Source organism: Haliaeetus albicilla, chromosome 20, assembly GCF_947461875.1.
Source record: "Haliaeetus albicilla chromosome 20, bHalAlb1.1, whole genome shotgun sequence".
NCBI classification, from domain to species: domain Eukaryota; kingdom Metazoa; phylum Chordata; class Aves; order Accipitriformes; family Accipitridae; genus Haliaeetus; species Haliaeetus albicilla.
In genome coordinates this window covers 8,413,496-8,431,371 of record NC_091502.1, presented here as the reverse complement: position 1 = coordinate 8,431,371, position 17,876 = coordinate 8,413,496, and the positions used below count along the sequence as shown (strand labels likewise).

The 17,876-nt window shown below is 42.4% G+C and overlaps 1 protein-coding gene across 3 annotated transcripts in view; it reads right to left on the bottom strand.

The window, feature by feature from the left end:
* Positions 1 to 17,338, bottom strand: part of CRYL1 (crystallin lambda 1) — a 61,057-nt gene extending 43,719 nt beyond the window's left edge. For 2 of the 3 annotated variants that reach the window (XM_069808187.1, XM_069808189.1), the window contains exons 1-3: positions 17,185 to 17,338; positions 14,463 to 14,570; positions 2,946 to 3,072 (exon numbers count right to left, since the gene is read on the bottom strand). In XM_069808187.1, coding sequence (XP_069664288.1) covers positions 2,946 to 3,072; positions 14,463 to 14,570; positions 17,185 to 17,303 — 354 coding nt within the window. In that variant the 5' untranslated portion in view covers positions 17,304 to 17,338. The remainder of the gene's footprint in view (positions 1 to 2,945; positions 3,073 to 14,462; positions 14,571 to 17,184) is intronic. The other variant, XM_069808188.1, reaches the window with a different exon arrangement.
* Positions 17,339 to 17,876: the final 538 nt, after the last annotated feature.

Below are 17,876 nucleotides of genomic sequence, written 5' to 3'. Positions count from 1 at the left end.
GTAGCTTGTTGCTATTCAGAGACTATCAACACAACACTGCTGTCTTCAACTACCTTGAAAGGAACACACAGAGAAGCCAGATTCTTCCCAGAGGTCCACAGTGGTAGGACAAGGGGCAAGAAACTAAAGTTTCAAGAAGGGTATTTCCAATTAGATATTAGGAAAGAAGTTTAACAATGAGGGTAATCAAATGTTGTAACAAGTTACCCAAAGAGACCACAAGTGTTTACCCTTAGAGATATTCAAAACTCAACTGCACAAGTCCTGACCAAGCTGATGTAAGTTGGTCCTGCAGCAGGTTGGGCCAGATGACTTCTTCCCTTCCAACTCAAAATTACTTTGATTCTGCAACATTTGCCCAATGCCTGTTTCATAGATCAGCTGACGGTAGAAGGAATGGATGATGCAGCCCCTGATTTTACCTGAAGTAGCATGCAGGACCTTGCTCAAAAATCTTACTGCTGAAGAGCCTCTCTAGGAGGAACAATAGCATACTAAGACTCACCATCTCTGTAGGAGCAACAAGAGCCAAGAACTCCATCACAGCTGTGCTTGGCTTCAGAATAAGATACTAAAATAAAAGCGAGGATACTAAGGAGATGCAAAGCTGGCAGTAAGAAGGATCAGATCCTTACAGGTAGCATACAGAGAAAGTAAAGATACCATATAGACATACCAGGTAGTAAGAAACACTTGAAAGAGCTAAAGAAAATGGGCAGAACTAGAAGTGTCTACTAGAAACAAGAAGGCAGCCTTCACAAAGTTGAGGCAGTACCCAAATGAACACGGCCATGTAGGATTGTTAATTTGTCAAAATAACACAAAACAAAGACACCCACACCACCCCCACCCCCACGATTTACAAGAGGAATAATTAAAAAAAAAATTCCCTTCTTTCTTCAAAGTGCATGCAGAAGAAGAATGCATAGGACCAAGAGATGATGAGAGTACAAAACGATGATCATCTGCAAAACACACACACAGAACAGTGATTTCTTTGCAACTGCTCTATTTCTCCTTCTAATCCTTGAAGAAAAGTGAAGCCTTAGTCTTGGGGACTCTCAGGGTCTGTCTCAAGTCACAGAACAGAAGTGAATGGAACCAGAACCAAGGTACAGGACATGTTTTGATATGGTTTGAATACCTGACACAGTAACAGTGATATACAACTGCTCACTTGAAACAAAACTGAATGTACGCTATTTTGGTACCAAAGAGCAGATAAGTGGCAAGCATGATGCAACTTTTAAGGGACCTTCAGGAAAGATCTCAACAATAAACCTGTAAGCCTTATGTCTCTATCAAGCAAGTTAAGAGAAAAGGGTAGCACTGAATGAGTATTACATAAACAGGGAAGAATCAAAGCAACTTTTTCAGAGGGACATCCTGATTCACAGACCTAGCAGAATTCTCTAAAGGAAGCAGCAAGCACAGGCACAGGAGTCATGTAGCTGATGTAGTTGGTGTGAATGCCCAGAAGTCTTGCAACAAAAAATAATAAAAGCTTTCAAGGAAGTTAACTGGTCACATGCGAGATAAAAGGTCCTTTCATGGACAGTAACTGGTAAAGAGATAGTAAGCAGACAGTAGGAAGAACAGTCAGTTCTTACTCAGTGGAAGATGCTGACCAGTGCTGTTTCACAGGTACCTGTGCCCTTTGTTATATCCATTCATAAATGACCTGAAAGTTAACTCATAAAATTAAGTCGGTTGTCATCATTACAACCACAAACATTTGTGGAAGGACTTTACAAGATTGTATGACTAGACAATAAATTTGCAGACTAAACTCAGTAGAGGTAGGCAATACATATATGAAAACAATAATATGAACTGACAAGCTCTGAGCTCATTACTGATGAAGGCGTAAGATATTGGGGTAACAGTATATAGTTTCCTGATCTGGAAAAAAGGAAGTGAACACAAAATACTACATCACTGTAAAAATCTATAGTGCATTCACAACTTGACTCCTGTGTGAGGCTTTGCTCTGCCTCCCATTCTCTCCCCCTCCTCCTCACCAACTTGGGAGGAAGAAAAGGTCCAGAAATCTGTCCCCTTTGAATTCAGTTCATTATTAGGGATGTGTTGCAGCTAAGCAGACTGTAGGATTTACAGCCTGAAACAGTAAACATTGTAAACTCTTGGGTGCAGCACACATACAAGTAGGGACAGTTAATGGTACAACCCTAGAATAATACTGGGGGACCCTGTAGGGTAGAAGATGCCAAGTCCAATGTAAACCCGTTCATACTTTAGTCCAGAAATGGTCCCAGATTCACCTATACCCTGAACTATGCCCATGCCAGTGAGCATGCTAATAGTTAAGCAGGCACAGACCATCAGGTTCAATAATACAGCTTGCTCCCCATCCCAATTTTACTTAGTAGCACAGATTCTAGCCCTGTATATCAACCCTGGTTTTAATATTCTGACACTCTGTTGGATAGCTGCTTTTGGTGACAGTGCTCCCCCACAGTCAGAATAGAAGTCACCCCTGGACATAGCCATACTCCCTGCCTTCCCGACGTACCTGGAGAGGAAGAAACATGTTTTAGTCCCAGCACTAGAATGTGTGGTGTTCACTAAGACATAACCTCTCCCCCAAAAATCTCCTGCCCCCTCATTCTCCCACATTCATCTCTCTAACACATACAGTCTTTGTTACACATGGAGGTCAGCAATTCTCTCTTGGCTTAGCCAGCTACCAGCCTCTTCCAACATAACCCAAAAGAAACTTGCAAGGACTCTTGAGTAGGGAAATCCTGCAAAGAGGCATTATCTCCCATGTCAAGATACTAGGCTAGAAAGGACTTTAATTTTAACAAGCACAACCATCCTTATGTGGTCAGGATGCTGAAGTCTCTAGTGACCATCAACTGCACAGAACAGCTCTTGATCATCTTTCTAAACTGTTTGCTAGGAGTTGTCAAATCTTTGCTTACCTGAATGAAAGTAGCACCCTCTACTGCTGCCCTCAGGTCTGTACAGATGCTAATGAGAGCCAGCTGCTGCTCCACACTCAAAGCTCCTTTCAGGAATCCCGACTCCTCCAGCTCTTTCATTTGTTTGCTGACAGAAACAACATACACATTTAAGTACTTTATCATTAAGCCACCATTAATTTTTTAAAAAGCTTCTTAACAACCCAGTAGTATTATGCTATTTGCCATGCCACTGCATATATTTATACTTAAAAAATATAAAGGTTAGTTTCAGTCATTTCTCTTTGCTCCCTCTAACCTACAACATTCTCTTCAAGCCTGGAGAGCTCCAAGATCTACTTCTAGATGCAAGCTTATCACCACCTCAAACCTGTTTTCACTGGTGCAGGATCAGCAGGAGTTTTTATACTCATATTTAATGAGAGGAGAGGTCCCTTTAATATACTTCATCCAGTTTTACAAACAACAGCTCTTTTGTTATGAAGACTCACTGGAGGAACACTGTTTAACTGTATAGAATAAATACATTCCATACAGCCAGGAGTCCCTCCTAAAAAATTCATACCCTACATAGGTGATGACTACAGAGCAAGTATCAGAAAATTCAAGTAGTTACTAAACTGAGTGGCCAGAGCTTGAAATGAATGTTCAAGTACACACCATTGCGGGGGCTGGACATGCCACCTTCTCAGAAAAAGTCTCTACAGTTTGAAACCCGTGTAAGTCCAGAGCAAGCAAGCCATTTTCAAACTGTTAACAGTCACTTAGAGGAACAATTTCCACAGACATTAAGTGGGATTAAACTATCTGGTCACGATCAACCTAAAGCTATTTGATGTAGGCTTTATCACAGCTAAATCTGTCAGTTACCTCAAGCCAGAACTCCTTTGAGCCTTTGGTTACTATTCAGGAAAAATTGCTCAGCCTGAAGAGAGGAGGAAATTGAACTAAAGATTAACAGCAGGAAAAAAAAAAAAATCCTTTCTTCTCCCTACCAATCTAGTTCTGAAGCTTTGGCTTCTTTTTGGATGCCTTTTTACATGATAAATAAATTGCACTTGCAACCCAGTTGGAGGGTAGAAAAGCTGTAGCAAACAGAGAAGCTGTACAGCTTGGAAAAAGTGTATTTTTCTACTTCGCAAATCATATAACTGTATATAGAAATAACCAGTGATCCATCATGTGTTTCCCAAGTGACTGTGGCACTGGGGCACACATGACAGTCTTCATTAGGGGCTTTACAGGACAGCACATGTTAAATGGGCAGAACTTATTTATACAGGCCCAGATGATCTCCACTCCCAGCCACACCTCAGTCCTTAATACACCTGCCCAGGCCCCTCCAAGTATCCAGACAGTAACACTGGGTTTATTTTTCTATCTAGAGGCCTCAGGGATGGGACCCCATATGTTTGTCACAATCTACAGCAGCCAGAGACAGACGCTATCCTTAGTCCTTACGAATCACGGCAGACAGCCAGCCACCAGACTGGGATGTCAGCCCCAGACCACTTCTCCAATCCAGCACCTGGACCCTGCAGTAGCCTTCCCTTAGCCCCTGCCAGTGACACCGCTGCAGCCACCTTTACATCAGCAATCCTAAACAAACCAGACACAGAGCAACCAGACCTCAGCTCTCAGTTACTTTATGAAGTGGCAGGAGGTGTCATTTGTATTTTTCAAGCAGCATTTTAAATTAATTGAAAAGGGAGAGGGATGTAGATCATTACCTTTATCTTTTTTCTCTCTCTACTTTTTCCAGGCCATCTGCTGAGCAACGTGTGATAATGCACTCTCACTTTGTCAAACCATCCTTTTCTTTAGAGCTCATTCCTGTCAACAAGTATTGAGTCCATAGATCAAATAAAAATATTAAGATTCCTCCTCCAGATTTCCTGAACAAAATGAGTGGGATTCATCTCACCTACCCTGTCAACATGCAGATCTGAGACAATCATCCTCAGCTCTCTTTTAAAGAAGGGAGAACTAAGTGTTTCAGGTGCACTTGATCCCTTTTAGGCATCCAAGTATGCAATCCATCTTGTCTTATGATGGAAGTACCTATTTATCCCCAAAGAAAATAGCTCAGAATGAGACATTTAGACCACAGTATTCTGAAGTCACTGAAGACGAAAGTTGGCAGGGATTTATTTAAAGACAATCCCGCTCCTACTTAACTATACAGAAGCAAGACAAACCTCAAACCTCATCAGAGATTCACTGGGCCCTCAGATCTTTAGCTTGAACTGGCTCACTAAATCTACCATTAACTTCCAAAGAATCAGAATTTTACTTCAGCATTCATGTAGTTGTGCTGTGTCCAAGAAAATACAGCAATTATAGGCTCTACCATTTTTATTGTGGCTTTATTAAGAGGTCATAAACATATGCTGCTCTGCAAGTTACTCTGATGTCCTTTCTTCCACTCAAAGTAGAAAAGAGAACATTAGTTTCCCAGCAAACAAAACAGCTTGCTCCTGGTTTAGTACAACAGAAGAAACATACCTTCAGATCACCATGGACTTTGCACGTTAAATGGATGAATTTCCAATAACTAGTGAGTAGGTAAGATGTCAACAGAGGCTCTATTTGAAGCTGATAAAGGTGACAGTGCACCTTCTAAACCAGAATATGCACCCTTATTTCAAATTGGGAAGAACAAAACCAACAACAAAAAATCTACATGCATGTGCACACACAGCGCTAACTCCTACAAGCATTAACTTTCAATGAACTGTTTCAGCAATTAACTCCAGATGATCATGTGTGTACTGCAAGTTCTAGCACTTCCTCTTTATTTGTGTCAGAGCTGATCATGGACAATGATTTTTGACTCTTAGAGCATGCCTGGGTAAACAGCTAAGCATTGCATTCTGTTTACATTAGACAAGAGCTTTGAAAAGGTTCAATTCATTCTCAGCTGGAAAATGAAGCCAAGAGTCATAGACTTTTTAGACACTGCTCAGGTCTGTCCTGTTTACTTCCCTGGAATCCCTTAGACTTGGTGCCAAAATTAGTATTCCTACCGGTTTATGCAGTCCAAAACTGATGAAAAGAGTTCCATTAATGGCTTTCTGCCTCTTTTCTCAAAAACGGATTTAGGCTCAAAAACCCAGACCCTTCCTATCCAAAGCTAAACTAGTCAGAAATTATTTTCTGCTAAGTTTTGTTTACAAAAGGGGGGGTAGGGGGGGAGGGAAGTGCTCAGACACACACCCCTCCAGGCAGCATCACAGAAATAAGTAGGAAATCCATCAAGTTTCTGGATCGATTCCCCATTTGGTTTCTTAACACCACAGAAAATGGATGGCTGGAAAGCACAGACTTCTGCCTTTGAGCAATCTGCGTAGTAAAGAATAGGAAACAGGAAGCTTTAGCTCCGTTTTCCAACCTGCCAGGGTACACCAAAACTTGCTAGGCAGGAGTTCCATCCAAGACTTAAGGCTTCCAGCACACTAAAGGTGCAAGTGCTTCACCTGTAAAGAAAAAGGTGCACCTAAACTAGAGTGTCCAAACTTCTGACTCCTTCACACCTTGTGAGGCGAGATGGTAAGGAACCAATCATAGAATCATTTAGGTTGGAAAAGACCATTAAGATCATTGATCCCAACTGTAAACCTAACACTGCCAAGTCCACCATTAAATCATGTCCCTAAATGCCACATCTACACATCTTTTGTATACCTCCAGGGATGGTGACTCAACCACTTCTCTGAGCAGGCTGTTCCAATGCTTGGTAAGCCTTTTGGTGAAGAAATTTTTCCTAATATCCAATCTAAACCTCCCTTGGTGCAACTTGAAGCCATTTACTCTAATTCAAAAGGTCTTAACTAGCCATTCATCAGAAGTTCATTTCCCAGGTGCGCTTGCCTAAATCCAGCACCCTCTTCTTGCTCATAGGCTGTGCATTGCTCTTAAAAAAAAAAGAAAAGCGGAACTTAAATTTGAAGGGATCACAACAGAATTATTTCTTTCTTTGAAGAAAAGGGTGAAGTTTTTGTTCACTTTCTGTGCAATATGACACTTGTCTCATCCTCCCTGGTCCTCTGAAACTCAACTCCATGACTGATAACTGAGGGACTCAAAAAGGCTAGAATGAGACTAAAAGATCCGACTTTTCTTTTTCTTCCACAAGTTTTCACATAAGTTTGCAGCACCCATTTCCTGTTCCATACCTTTCCTTCTCTGCCAGTGATGACCATCCCATCATTTCTGCTCCTCTGTCATAAGCCATTATCCACTACACTGTGCATTGAACACCATTTCATAATTAACCAGCAAAAAAGCATTGTCATACTTTCAAACTTAAGGCTGGACTGATTCTTCCTCCTAAACAAAAATCTTCCTGTTAACATCACCAATCTTCATGCTAGCCATTTATTTAAATTAGTATAGTTATTTAAAGCATGGAATAGGAAATAGAACTTGTGCATTACTTGAATTTTGGCCTTCCCTCCCAGGAAAATTTTTTTTGCCCCCCCCCCCCCCCCCCTTCACCAATATATTTGTTGACATTCTGGCTGTTTTGTTCCACAATTTAGTTTTAACTCTTCCAAATGCTAAACCCTCTTTATATTCCCCTGGGGTAATATTGTCCACACTTTTGTGGGAAAGGAAGGGAGCTTTCCCTGGTATTTATCATACATTAAGGCACAAACAGATCGTTTTGTACATACAGCAGTACACCACTGACCTCTACTGGATGACTCTTTATTCAAAGCAGCCTAGACTTCAGGGTAATCATCGCTAAGGATGACCACAGACTGAGGTTACTGCAGCCATGTCAATAGAACACACCACAGGACTTCGCTTTGCAATTGTATGGTGTGCACAGTTTGAAGAGTTTGACATGAAGAATTCACATCCCTAAGAAAATACTACCTCCTTTTAGAGCCCACACTTTGCCTACCTCCAGAGTTTTACTGTTGTACCTGACTGCCCATGTCAACACAATTGTGGGAAGTGAGCCAGTATTTGCTTCAAGATAAGGCAGCTAATCTATAACAACAGCCCTGATCACATAAACTGCCCCGGATGCTCATGGTCACAAACCCTGTTCTAAAAGTTTTTACAGAAGGACCTTGCAAGCAATACTAATACTTAACCCATCTTCTTCATACCCCATTGCCTCACCTTTATCCACAGCTACTATTGGGCAGTCATACTATTCAGCACACATTGTTGGAACAAGCAAATACTTGCAAGATTAAAGACCACTTAATCACAAACTTATTGCCCAAACCAGCAAGGAGAATAGAGAGAAGACACCACCATTATTATTCTTCACAAGTTCAGCCAACCACCACTGCCCAAAGACTAGGGCCATTAACCAGTCACGACACCAGACTGCTATCTAGTCCTGTCTGATAAATGAGAGAGTAGTTGGCATAGCAAAAAAACCCAACCAAAAATAAGCCAGCCATCACCAGCCTCATATACCTACCCTGAGACACAACAGACCAAGTAGACAACTGAAAGCCCCCAATACTGGGACCAGCTCACTGTCCACACATGCAACAGCCAAATAGTAAGCAGCTAATACTGAGTTACAATTGGCCATATGAATGCATAAGCAATCACCTTCCCTCTTCCTGCTCTCCCCAGACTAAAGGTAAGCACACAACACACCACCATGGAAAAGTTATTACACATTATGTCTTCTTGAAACAGCAGTACAAGCTGGACCATGAAAGTATGTATGTTCCTGTTCAAATAAGAGAGATCCAGCGCTGTCAAACGTACTTCATCCATAGCAACAACAGTATATTAAAGAGGGAGAGTTACACATCTGCCTTTGCCACAGTTTTGAAGAGGCACAAAGCAAAGGAAAACAGGGGAGCTGGGACATAGTACAAAAGTATGGTGATGCACACCATACAAGTTCTGAGATCTCCTAAAATTATCACACACACAAACTGTTTTCCAGCCCTGGCACTCTGAGGATGCCTATATTGGCATTAAACAGACCAGATAGTCTTTGCTATCATTGCAGTTTTGGTTGTTTTTTTTTTTTTTAACAGGAAAATGCAATTACAGTCATTATGTTTTTCCATGGTAAACACAGAGTTGCCAATATTGCTGAGTCTGAGCAGGGTCTGCAACTCATTACAAGTCCCTTCTTACCCTTAGAAGATCAATTCCAATGCTGTCTCCAGATCTAGTGAGCTAAATAAGCTCACTCGTTAGGTTTGTCAAGATTCTTTTGGCATCTTGGCATCAGAACTGAACAAGTTTATGCTGGGAAACCTTCCTGCTAGGAAGCATTTTCTGTGGTTCTTAATATTTTGTTTATTTTAAGTTTAGGTTCAAGATGGAAATTCTCACCAAAACCAAAGTCGGCCTACCTAAAATAGAGACCCACAGTCCACATCCCTGCTTCTGACCATGCAGACCCAGCCTGAAACCTGGGTCTCCCACACAGTCACAGATACACTGGCTGAAAGGGGCCCTGGGAAGTCTCCAGTCCAGCTTGCACCTGCAGCAGAACTATTGCTAACATGAGATGAGGTTAGCCTTGGTTTGGTGTAACCAAGCCTTGAAAACCTTCAGGGATGGAGATTTCACCAGCTTTTTGGACAACCTGTTACTTCTGCATACCAGGCAAACGTCAACACCATTAACTGTTCTCAACACACAGCCTTTGTAATTGCAAAAATCAGTCTTATTTATATCATATATTCTAGCTGCCCAGGGGACTGGCTGCCACACAGGAATGAAGCGAGAAAACAACACTGCCCTTTGGAGGTGTTTTCAACTACAGAATGGCCATGCAGAACCCTTCGAAAGGCAGAATCTATACCCTTCCAAAACCTATTAAGACATTCTCTACTTAGTTCTGCAAATGAAGCAATTTTCCCCATCCAGTTAATTGCATTTGTGGGGAGGGATAAAACTGAAAGGTAGAATCAAGCCTATGATTTAGCACAAGCTTGATGTGCCACTCAATAAAAATATACTTTGATAAGAATTGTCTACTTAAAAGGTGTCCCCTCAAAGGAGATATATAAAACTACCAAGGAAGACCTAAGCCAAGCTACATTTTGCCCTTGATACAAACACAATGTCAATACAATACCGACCAGAGACTGGCAGAGGAAGCCAGCTTGGGAAAAGTATCTAACCACACAGCCACGGAACATGCCGTGATCTAGGAAAAGAGAGTAAAGCCTTATCAGTGTACTCCTCATGCTACAAAACCAATCCAGTAAGCTGTTCCCCTTTTTATACAAACAAAGCATATAAGGGCACCAGACAGCAAGAAGTAATGTTCATTCAAATGTCTTTTCTGGAGACTAGTCTCCTCCTGGAACGAGAAAGGTGATAAGCTTGAGTTACAGGGGGAAGAGTCTTTCAAAACTGGCTACAGCGAAGTCATAGGCATAGATATGGTTTACTTCCTCGACCTTGTGACCTGCCATACATCAGACACTTCATTACAAGTTCCAGATCCCTATTCACAACAGTACAGCTCTTAAAGAACTTCTCTCCACTTGGCTAGGGGTGGGCAGGGAAATGCTACTTTTTTTCTAGCCCCTGCATCTTGTTTGTTTTTCATAGCAATTGTGCTCCTACAGTACAGAAAAAGTTAAGGTTGCTTAGGGCAATACTACACTTTACTATGTATCAGGTCCAATAAAAGTTACAGTTAAATGAATACTTAAGAGGAAGTGTGATACTCTGATCTCAAGACTGCTTGGCTCCAACACTTTAAAAGCCTAATGTCTTTGAAGCATGCAGAAAAGCAACCTATAGTCAGGTAAAGCTGACATGGAAGTAATTCTCACTGAACAGCTTCACTTTTGAGTTTAGATTCAGTACCATGCAACCTTAGCAGCATCTACCAGTTTTCAGAAGGCAGAGTTCTGTAGAGTCTGTTCTGGAAGAATGGAACTCACTAATAATTTCTTTTCATTTTTAATTAATTAAAGTTTAAATTAATTTAATTTAAGGGAGAGGGTCCCTGTTATTTAATAGAGGGTCGAAGCTGCTTCCCTTCCAACCAAGTATTTCCATGTTTTGATACTACTATTGCATTTCACTTGTATCTATGTAATAAAAGTAAAAATAGTAGTTTTATGTGCCCATATCCCTAGATACAAGTACCACTTCACAAAGTCAACTTCAATCTGTCCCAGAAAATTTTTCTATTTGGGCTAAGAGAAAAAAGGAAGGATCAGAAGATAGAAAAGAGCTTCTAGTATAATGTACTGTTTAGTGCAGTTGAATATAATAATGTAGTTTTAAAAATAATCTTGTCTTTGTATTTTAGCACAGACTACTTCCTGTAATCTTCTACAGTATTTTTTTCTTTAGTTAGCTATAGCCTTTATGCATACAATTGTTTGTTTTTCATATATTAAAACCCATTACCTGCTCCTGCGTCCTGGAGGAGATACAGTTTTATATCTCAGTAAATACCATATTTAACCAGCATCTAGTTCTAGAAAGAAATCACAGAATGCGTGCGCAAATATCCAAGTTTTAGTGTCCTCTTCAGAGTCAACTGAACTTTTTCCCCTTGCAATAGTCTTTCACTATACATGCAAAAACTATTCTATATAAAACATGAACCAGTTACATAGGGGAAAAAATACAGCATTTCCACTGTAATTAATCAGCCTTTATCAGCAGCATAATATGTTTAGAACAGTAGCACAGTAACTATTCAAAAAAAGTTTACATATTACAAGAATCTTGAAGGTTTTTTGGGAGGCATGCACTAAAGCATTTCTGCATCATATGTTTTAGGATTACTTTCAGGAATAGGGTACTACTTGTTTTTCTAACTCTCATTATTTTAAAGTTTATCAATCTTGCATTCAAACCAGAATCACACTGACTCAGAAAAAAGCATACTGGATATGAAAAGTTACCTTTTCCAAGGCAGGTTACTACAGCATGTATTCAGTAGGTCAAGCGTGGCATAAAGCTGTTCATTAGTTTGTTTCTCCAACAGAACAAAAGGTTGTACCATTAGAGCAGACACTGGTTAATAATGCCACTGGTACACCCAGTTCAATCCAATGTGTGGTTGTTTTGTATGCCAGGGCACTGACTGCCATGCGTCTGGCAACAGGTAGATAGGTAGTAAATCCATCACACCATGTAGGCCTTAGTAAACACACTCTCCTTTTCCTTCTGTATCTGGTCTACTGATATTGTGGCAACATGATACATATTTCCACTTGTTTCAGTAGATCCAAACTCCATGCTTTAATCTTATTTTTTACCCATAACCAAAGTCTTTTGAATAAATTTAGAGTACATTTCAGATTTTCCATAGATACATGCAGGCTCTCATGATCATTGTAGGTCCGTACCAGCCTCATTCCAGTCCTCCTGCAGGACTACACACCCCTGCTGCCCACCTATGGTTGTGTGACAGCTGAATTCATTAGGTAAGTGAACCTCAAGATGTCCTGTATATAAATTCAGAATGAGTTACAGGTCAATGTACTAAAAGTCCACCACATAAAATAGTTAATAAATATTTAATATTTCTGCCAAAGGAGTATCATCTGCTTTTAGAAGTGAATGTTGTTTACTACTCAAATCCCACTTGTTTAGAAAAGGGAAACTACGAACAGTCCTCTGTATGCCCCAGTTTCTCTTTAATATGTAGAGTACCTTCATACACTAAAAGTTCACAGACTGCAGACTAGAGCGGAACAAATACTTCTCAATACTAAAACAAGAAAACCCACAGAAACCCTAAGCCTAAAAACTTCCCTAAAAGTACTAGCTATTTGGAGAGAAAAAGAAAAGCAAATCCCAGCAAGTCCAGATAAGTAGCCACCAGCTGACTTTGTCAGTTGCTCTCTCCTGTGAGCCCTTGTTACCTACTCAAGCTCCAGCCCTCACACAAGTATCATATCAATAACTCAGAGAGATTTACTGCACATTGTGTGCTATGAAATCAGTGCAAAGAAGTTCAAGTTTGACCATATTTTGATAGATACAATCATTAAAATACTGGTGGAAGAAACTGCATAGCTTGTATTCTTGTCACAAAAACGTTGTCCTGAAACTAGGCTTTTTAACCAGGATGTTACAACAGCCAAAACGTACAAGTTAATTATAAGTTGGGTTAAGAGCACCTTACGTAAAAGGCAAAACCTGCCTTGAACTCCTACGGGGCAGCAGCACATGCAGGCACAGGACAGTACAGATGCACCCAAATAACACTCTATCCTATTACACATGACATCTTATGCTTCACTTTCCCAAGCCAAAAGCCTTAGAAAGCTTAAGTCCTCATTTTGCTATTAGAAAAAGAAAAAATTAGGGGCAAGTGCTGTCTTTAGTAATGTAGACTGCAAAACTGCCCCTTCCACACTAATCCAGAATCCCATTAAGGTTACTGCTATGACAGTGATTCTGAAAAAAACAGAAGTGTCTGTCATTTAGGTGTAGCAACAGAGATGTTCAGTCTGACTAACACCAACCAGGAAAGAGGGGTTTGGGGAACAAAGAAAAAAAAAAAATGTAGGGGAGAGATTTTTTCCCCCCCCTCTTTCATTATCAAGCCTTTTTTAGCAAACCTCACTAGATATCACATATTGTTTAACTTCGAAACTCCAACAACTGAACTGACCTACAAGGGGCTCATGAAGTCACGCCTCCTTGCTGTAAGCCTTGTTACAGAACACAATCAGGCTGCAACATGCCAAAAGGGAATAGTACTTCATAAGGCAAGCAGTAAACCTGCAGAACACAAAGTCCTTTGGCAACGAGGCCACAAAAGGATTTACACAAGTTCAAGGGAAAGTTAGAGAAATACTTGGAAGAAATCTAGTTAGAGTTACTGAATACACAAGCAACTTAGAGGCACTAAAGGTTGGGCGAGGGGAGCAGACAGGCAGGAACTTGAACTTGTAGCTCTGTCATGTACCAAGAGAGCATGCGCCTTTAGCTGTAGCACCACAGGGCAACAGAGTAAAGAGCTGGAGGATTGTTGGTCTGAAGCAGTGCAATTGTTCTTGTGTTCACAGTTTCAGATTTTGCTCCTTCTAAAGATGCCTCCCAGCCTCTACTATAACTGATCAGCAGTTGCATCATTAGTGGAAGTAGCCATCTGTTCTTCTAGGACTCAAAAAATATTAGTTTAAGAATTTTAAAAGTTCTAGTTATGAAATACTAATAATTGTAGCAGGGCTCCTCAGCAATCCATATTAACCTACTTCCATTTTGAAACTCTTTGTTGTCTTTCTACGCAAAACCTCTTATGTTCATGTATTTTAAGCTTAGCTTATAGAAAAACTAATCACGGTAAACATTGTTTCGAGAACTTGGATCTAAACATAAGCTCTTAAATCACTACTTAAGAATTAAAGTGCTCTTCAGAAGTGTCATTGAGAGATTTGGGAACATAGTTCTTCTGACCTTAACAGGATCTGTACTTCTAAGTTAAAGCCTTCTTCCAAGCTTGAGAATCCCTTAAAGAGTAAGATGTGCCTGTTCATTCATAATTCCCACAGTTTCATTACAATCCTGGTCATTTCAAATCAGGTGACCTACCGAATGTTTTCCAGTGCACTTGTTAGCTGTTGTTGTGCAATATCATAAAGTTTCACTTTGAAGCCTCCAGCAGCAAACACCATGGCCCAGCTGCAACCAATGAGTCCACTGAAAAGAAAACAAGTATCAGCTAATAAATAAAGAAGCATTTATTTTGGGGAAGGGGGTTTGACAAGCATTGCAAGAATGAAAACAGAGCTTGGACTCATCAATATTTGATGAGAAGATCGTTTGCATATTGGTAAAAAACAAATCTCTCTCTAACAGAGAAATATCCTTTGCTAGCCATGTAGCAGCTTCTCTTTGAGAGCTGGAAGAAAGATAAATGAGGAAGAAAAAACAGAAAAAGGACAGCAGAATTCAAAACAGTAGGAAGCACTACTTTGGGACACTGGACTCAAGTATCAACAGTTTTGTCAGCTGCAGTCTTAACCTGGAGTTGGTGCATGGAATTACATTAAAGAGATTATTATTTTTATTTTGTTCTACATTTTAAAACTCATCTGTTCAGTTCATAGTCTAAAGACAGACACCAGCCCATTGGTCCAAGAGTTCAGGATCCTGCTTCAAAGATGATCAGAAAACCTAAGGCCCAGCTACCAAAGTCACTGGTCTTCTACAATTCAGGAAGTACCATAGCATGTGAAAAGGAAAAAAAACAAAAACAAAACAACTCCAGAAAAAACAACTATGGGTTTGATACTGCTTTTCCACCTACTGACCTCTAGCACTACCCTTCTTTTTAGATGAATCACCCTACCATGCTGGAGGTATGCAGGAACAGTCTGCCTACACCTTTTGGTGAAATCACATTACTGAGAAATACATAGAGGAAACTTGCAGTAACTGACAATTTTATCACATCTCTTAAAGCAATGCAGGTTTTAACTCAATAAGATTTATAATATGCATCAGCCGCTTCAAACAGAAGTGCCAAGGAACAGTGTAGTAAGCTTAAATAACCTGAGATTCCAAAAAAAAAAATAAAAAAAATCTCCTTAACAAAGACAAGAGCAGAACTCCATATCCATGACTGTTACAGTGGGGATTTTGATAATTACAGGCATCTCCTGTCATTTCTGAGATCACTGTATTTGTAGCATTAAACTTAAACAACCTCTGGCAACTGGAGAATACAAGGCCATTAAGGCATTGATAAAGGATTAAAAGGGGAATAAAAGTCAGAGATAAAGCAATAGGGCAGATGAGAAAAGAAGGAAGAGAAAACAGGAACATGTTCAGCCTTTAGTTTAAATATTAAAAAAAAGAGGAACAAAACAGGAAGTTGCAGGAAACAGCAGGAATCAGTGGAAATAATTGGGACAAAAAAAAAGAAAAAAGAACAAAACTTTGCATTTAGCATTGTTAAGCAGACAGTAAGTTCTCACTCAAAACGGTTACCCTTTAAAACAAAAAAACCACACACACAATTTCACTGTAGTAAGCCCAGACCTCAGATGTTCTCAGGCAAACTACAGAACAAGCACACTTAAGGAAAAGGTAAGGTATGGGTCAAGGTTTGTTAGCTACTGGAGCCTCCTGGGTAACCAGTACTTTTAAAATAAAAGCATTTGGATTACTTAAGCACATCTGAGCTACCAGTATCTTTATAACTCTTTCAAATTGCACTTTTAAATTCCTCAAATCAGTGTTTGACAAAATTTTTATTGTTTCAATACGGGTTTTTAGGATTGTGGGGTTTGTTTTTCTTTTGAACTACAGAGCGTACAAAGTAAGTCCAGCTCTCCGACCCTTCGCACACCTACAGCGAATAAGAGTTCCCCGAGTGCCACCAATAAGAGCCAGCTTTGTCACCGCCACATGACGGCGCCGAGACACGTGTCCCCAGACCTCAAGTGGTCTCACTGATAAAAGTTTGTTGCAGCCCATGCTTTTAACACAGAGTTACAGCGGCGAGTAGGGGGCTGTTACTCTTTGGCAGGTTTTTTCTCTCCCCACCAGATTATTCTTCAAATAGAGAACTTCAGTTTTAGCTCAAGAGGAGGATGAAACAGTGCATTCCCACACAAGTCCAAAATACCGCTGTGTCTTGCGGCAAGAAAGCACTACTGCAGGAGTGCCTGAACGAAACGTCAGAGTTTCTTGACATAGCTGGCAAACGGGATCTTAAAGTTGTGTTTGGATTTCTCCACCCTTGCACTTACACACACACGACACTACAACGAAAAGGGGCAGCAGCCTTCCAGGTCTAACGGACAACTTACTTCGAGTAGATGCTGTAGGTGTTTGGTGTTTGTTCTGGTTTGGGGTGGGGTTTGGGGGGTTTTTTTGGGTGTTTGTTGTTTGGGGTTTTTTTTGAAGTAGGACAGAGCTGTCAGGGGCCTAAGCAGAGCCACTCTTTCTGATGAGCCAAGCAGGTGCACTGCCCCCCAGGCTCCCCAACTCCGGCAGCCGCAGGAACCCGCAGCCGGCCAGACCTCCCTCGCCCCGGCCCTGCTCTCCCAGCACGGGCTCCCCACGCCGAAAGCCACCGACCGCCCCGAGGTAGCGCCTCGCCGCCACAGCCGACGCCTGCCACGGCGGGGACAGCGAACCCACCGCCCCGCAGGCCGGACCTCGCCGGCACGGCGCCCGAGCCCCTTGCACCTCCCCGGCCATCCGCTCCCAGAGCTCCCCGGGGGGGGGGGGGGGGGGGGCCGGGCCGGGCCAGCACCTCCTTCCCGGGGCGCTGCACCCGCCCGCGGGAGAGGAAAGGCTTTACCTGCCGACGATCGCAACCTGCGAGGGCTCCATGCCTGCGGGGGCCGGGACCGGCAGATGCGCCGCTACCGCCACCTCTGCCTTAATGCGCGCCCGCCCCCCACCCACGGCTCCCGCCATGTCACGGCCGCCCCCATTGGCTCCTGCTACGAGCGTTCCCATTGGCTCCGCGCCGCGCCCCTCAGCGGCCGCTCCTCGAGCCGCCGGCCCGGCCTTCGCTTCCCCGACGGGGAAAGAGCCCGCCCAGAGGCGGCGCGGGGAGCGGCCGCCCCCGGCCGGGCCAGAGCGGCCCCCGTCGCCCACGGGCTCCCGGGTCCGTTCGCCCGCACTGACACGGAGAGGTCTCCCCGCCCCCCTCACCTGCCGGCGGCTCTCACCTAGGCCGAGTCCCAACTCGCCTCTTCCCGTGCTCCACAGGCCGCGGGGGGCACGGCCACGACACCTTCTCTCACAGCATCAGCGCGGTCCTGCGTGCGCCGGCAGCGCTGCCGCGGCCCCCGTGGAGAGACAGGCCCTGCGTGTTCACCCTCGGGCTGCACCGAGCGGCAGCAGGCGAGGGTGGTAACCTGCAGGACGAGGGGCCGAGAGCGGCCTTTGCCCGGACGGAGCCCTGCCTGTTATACCCGCTTCGGGGTGGGACAAGGCCAAGGTTTGGGTAAAGGCCAAGGCTTTACCCTACGGTTAAAAAGGGTG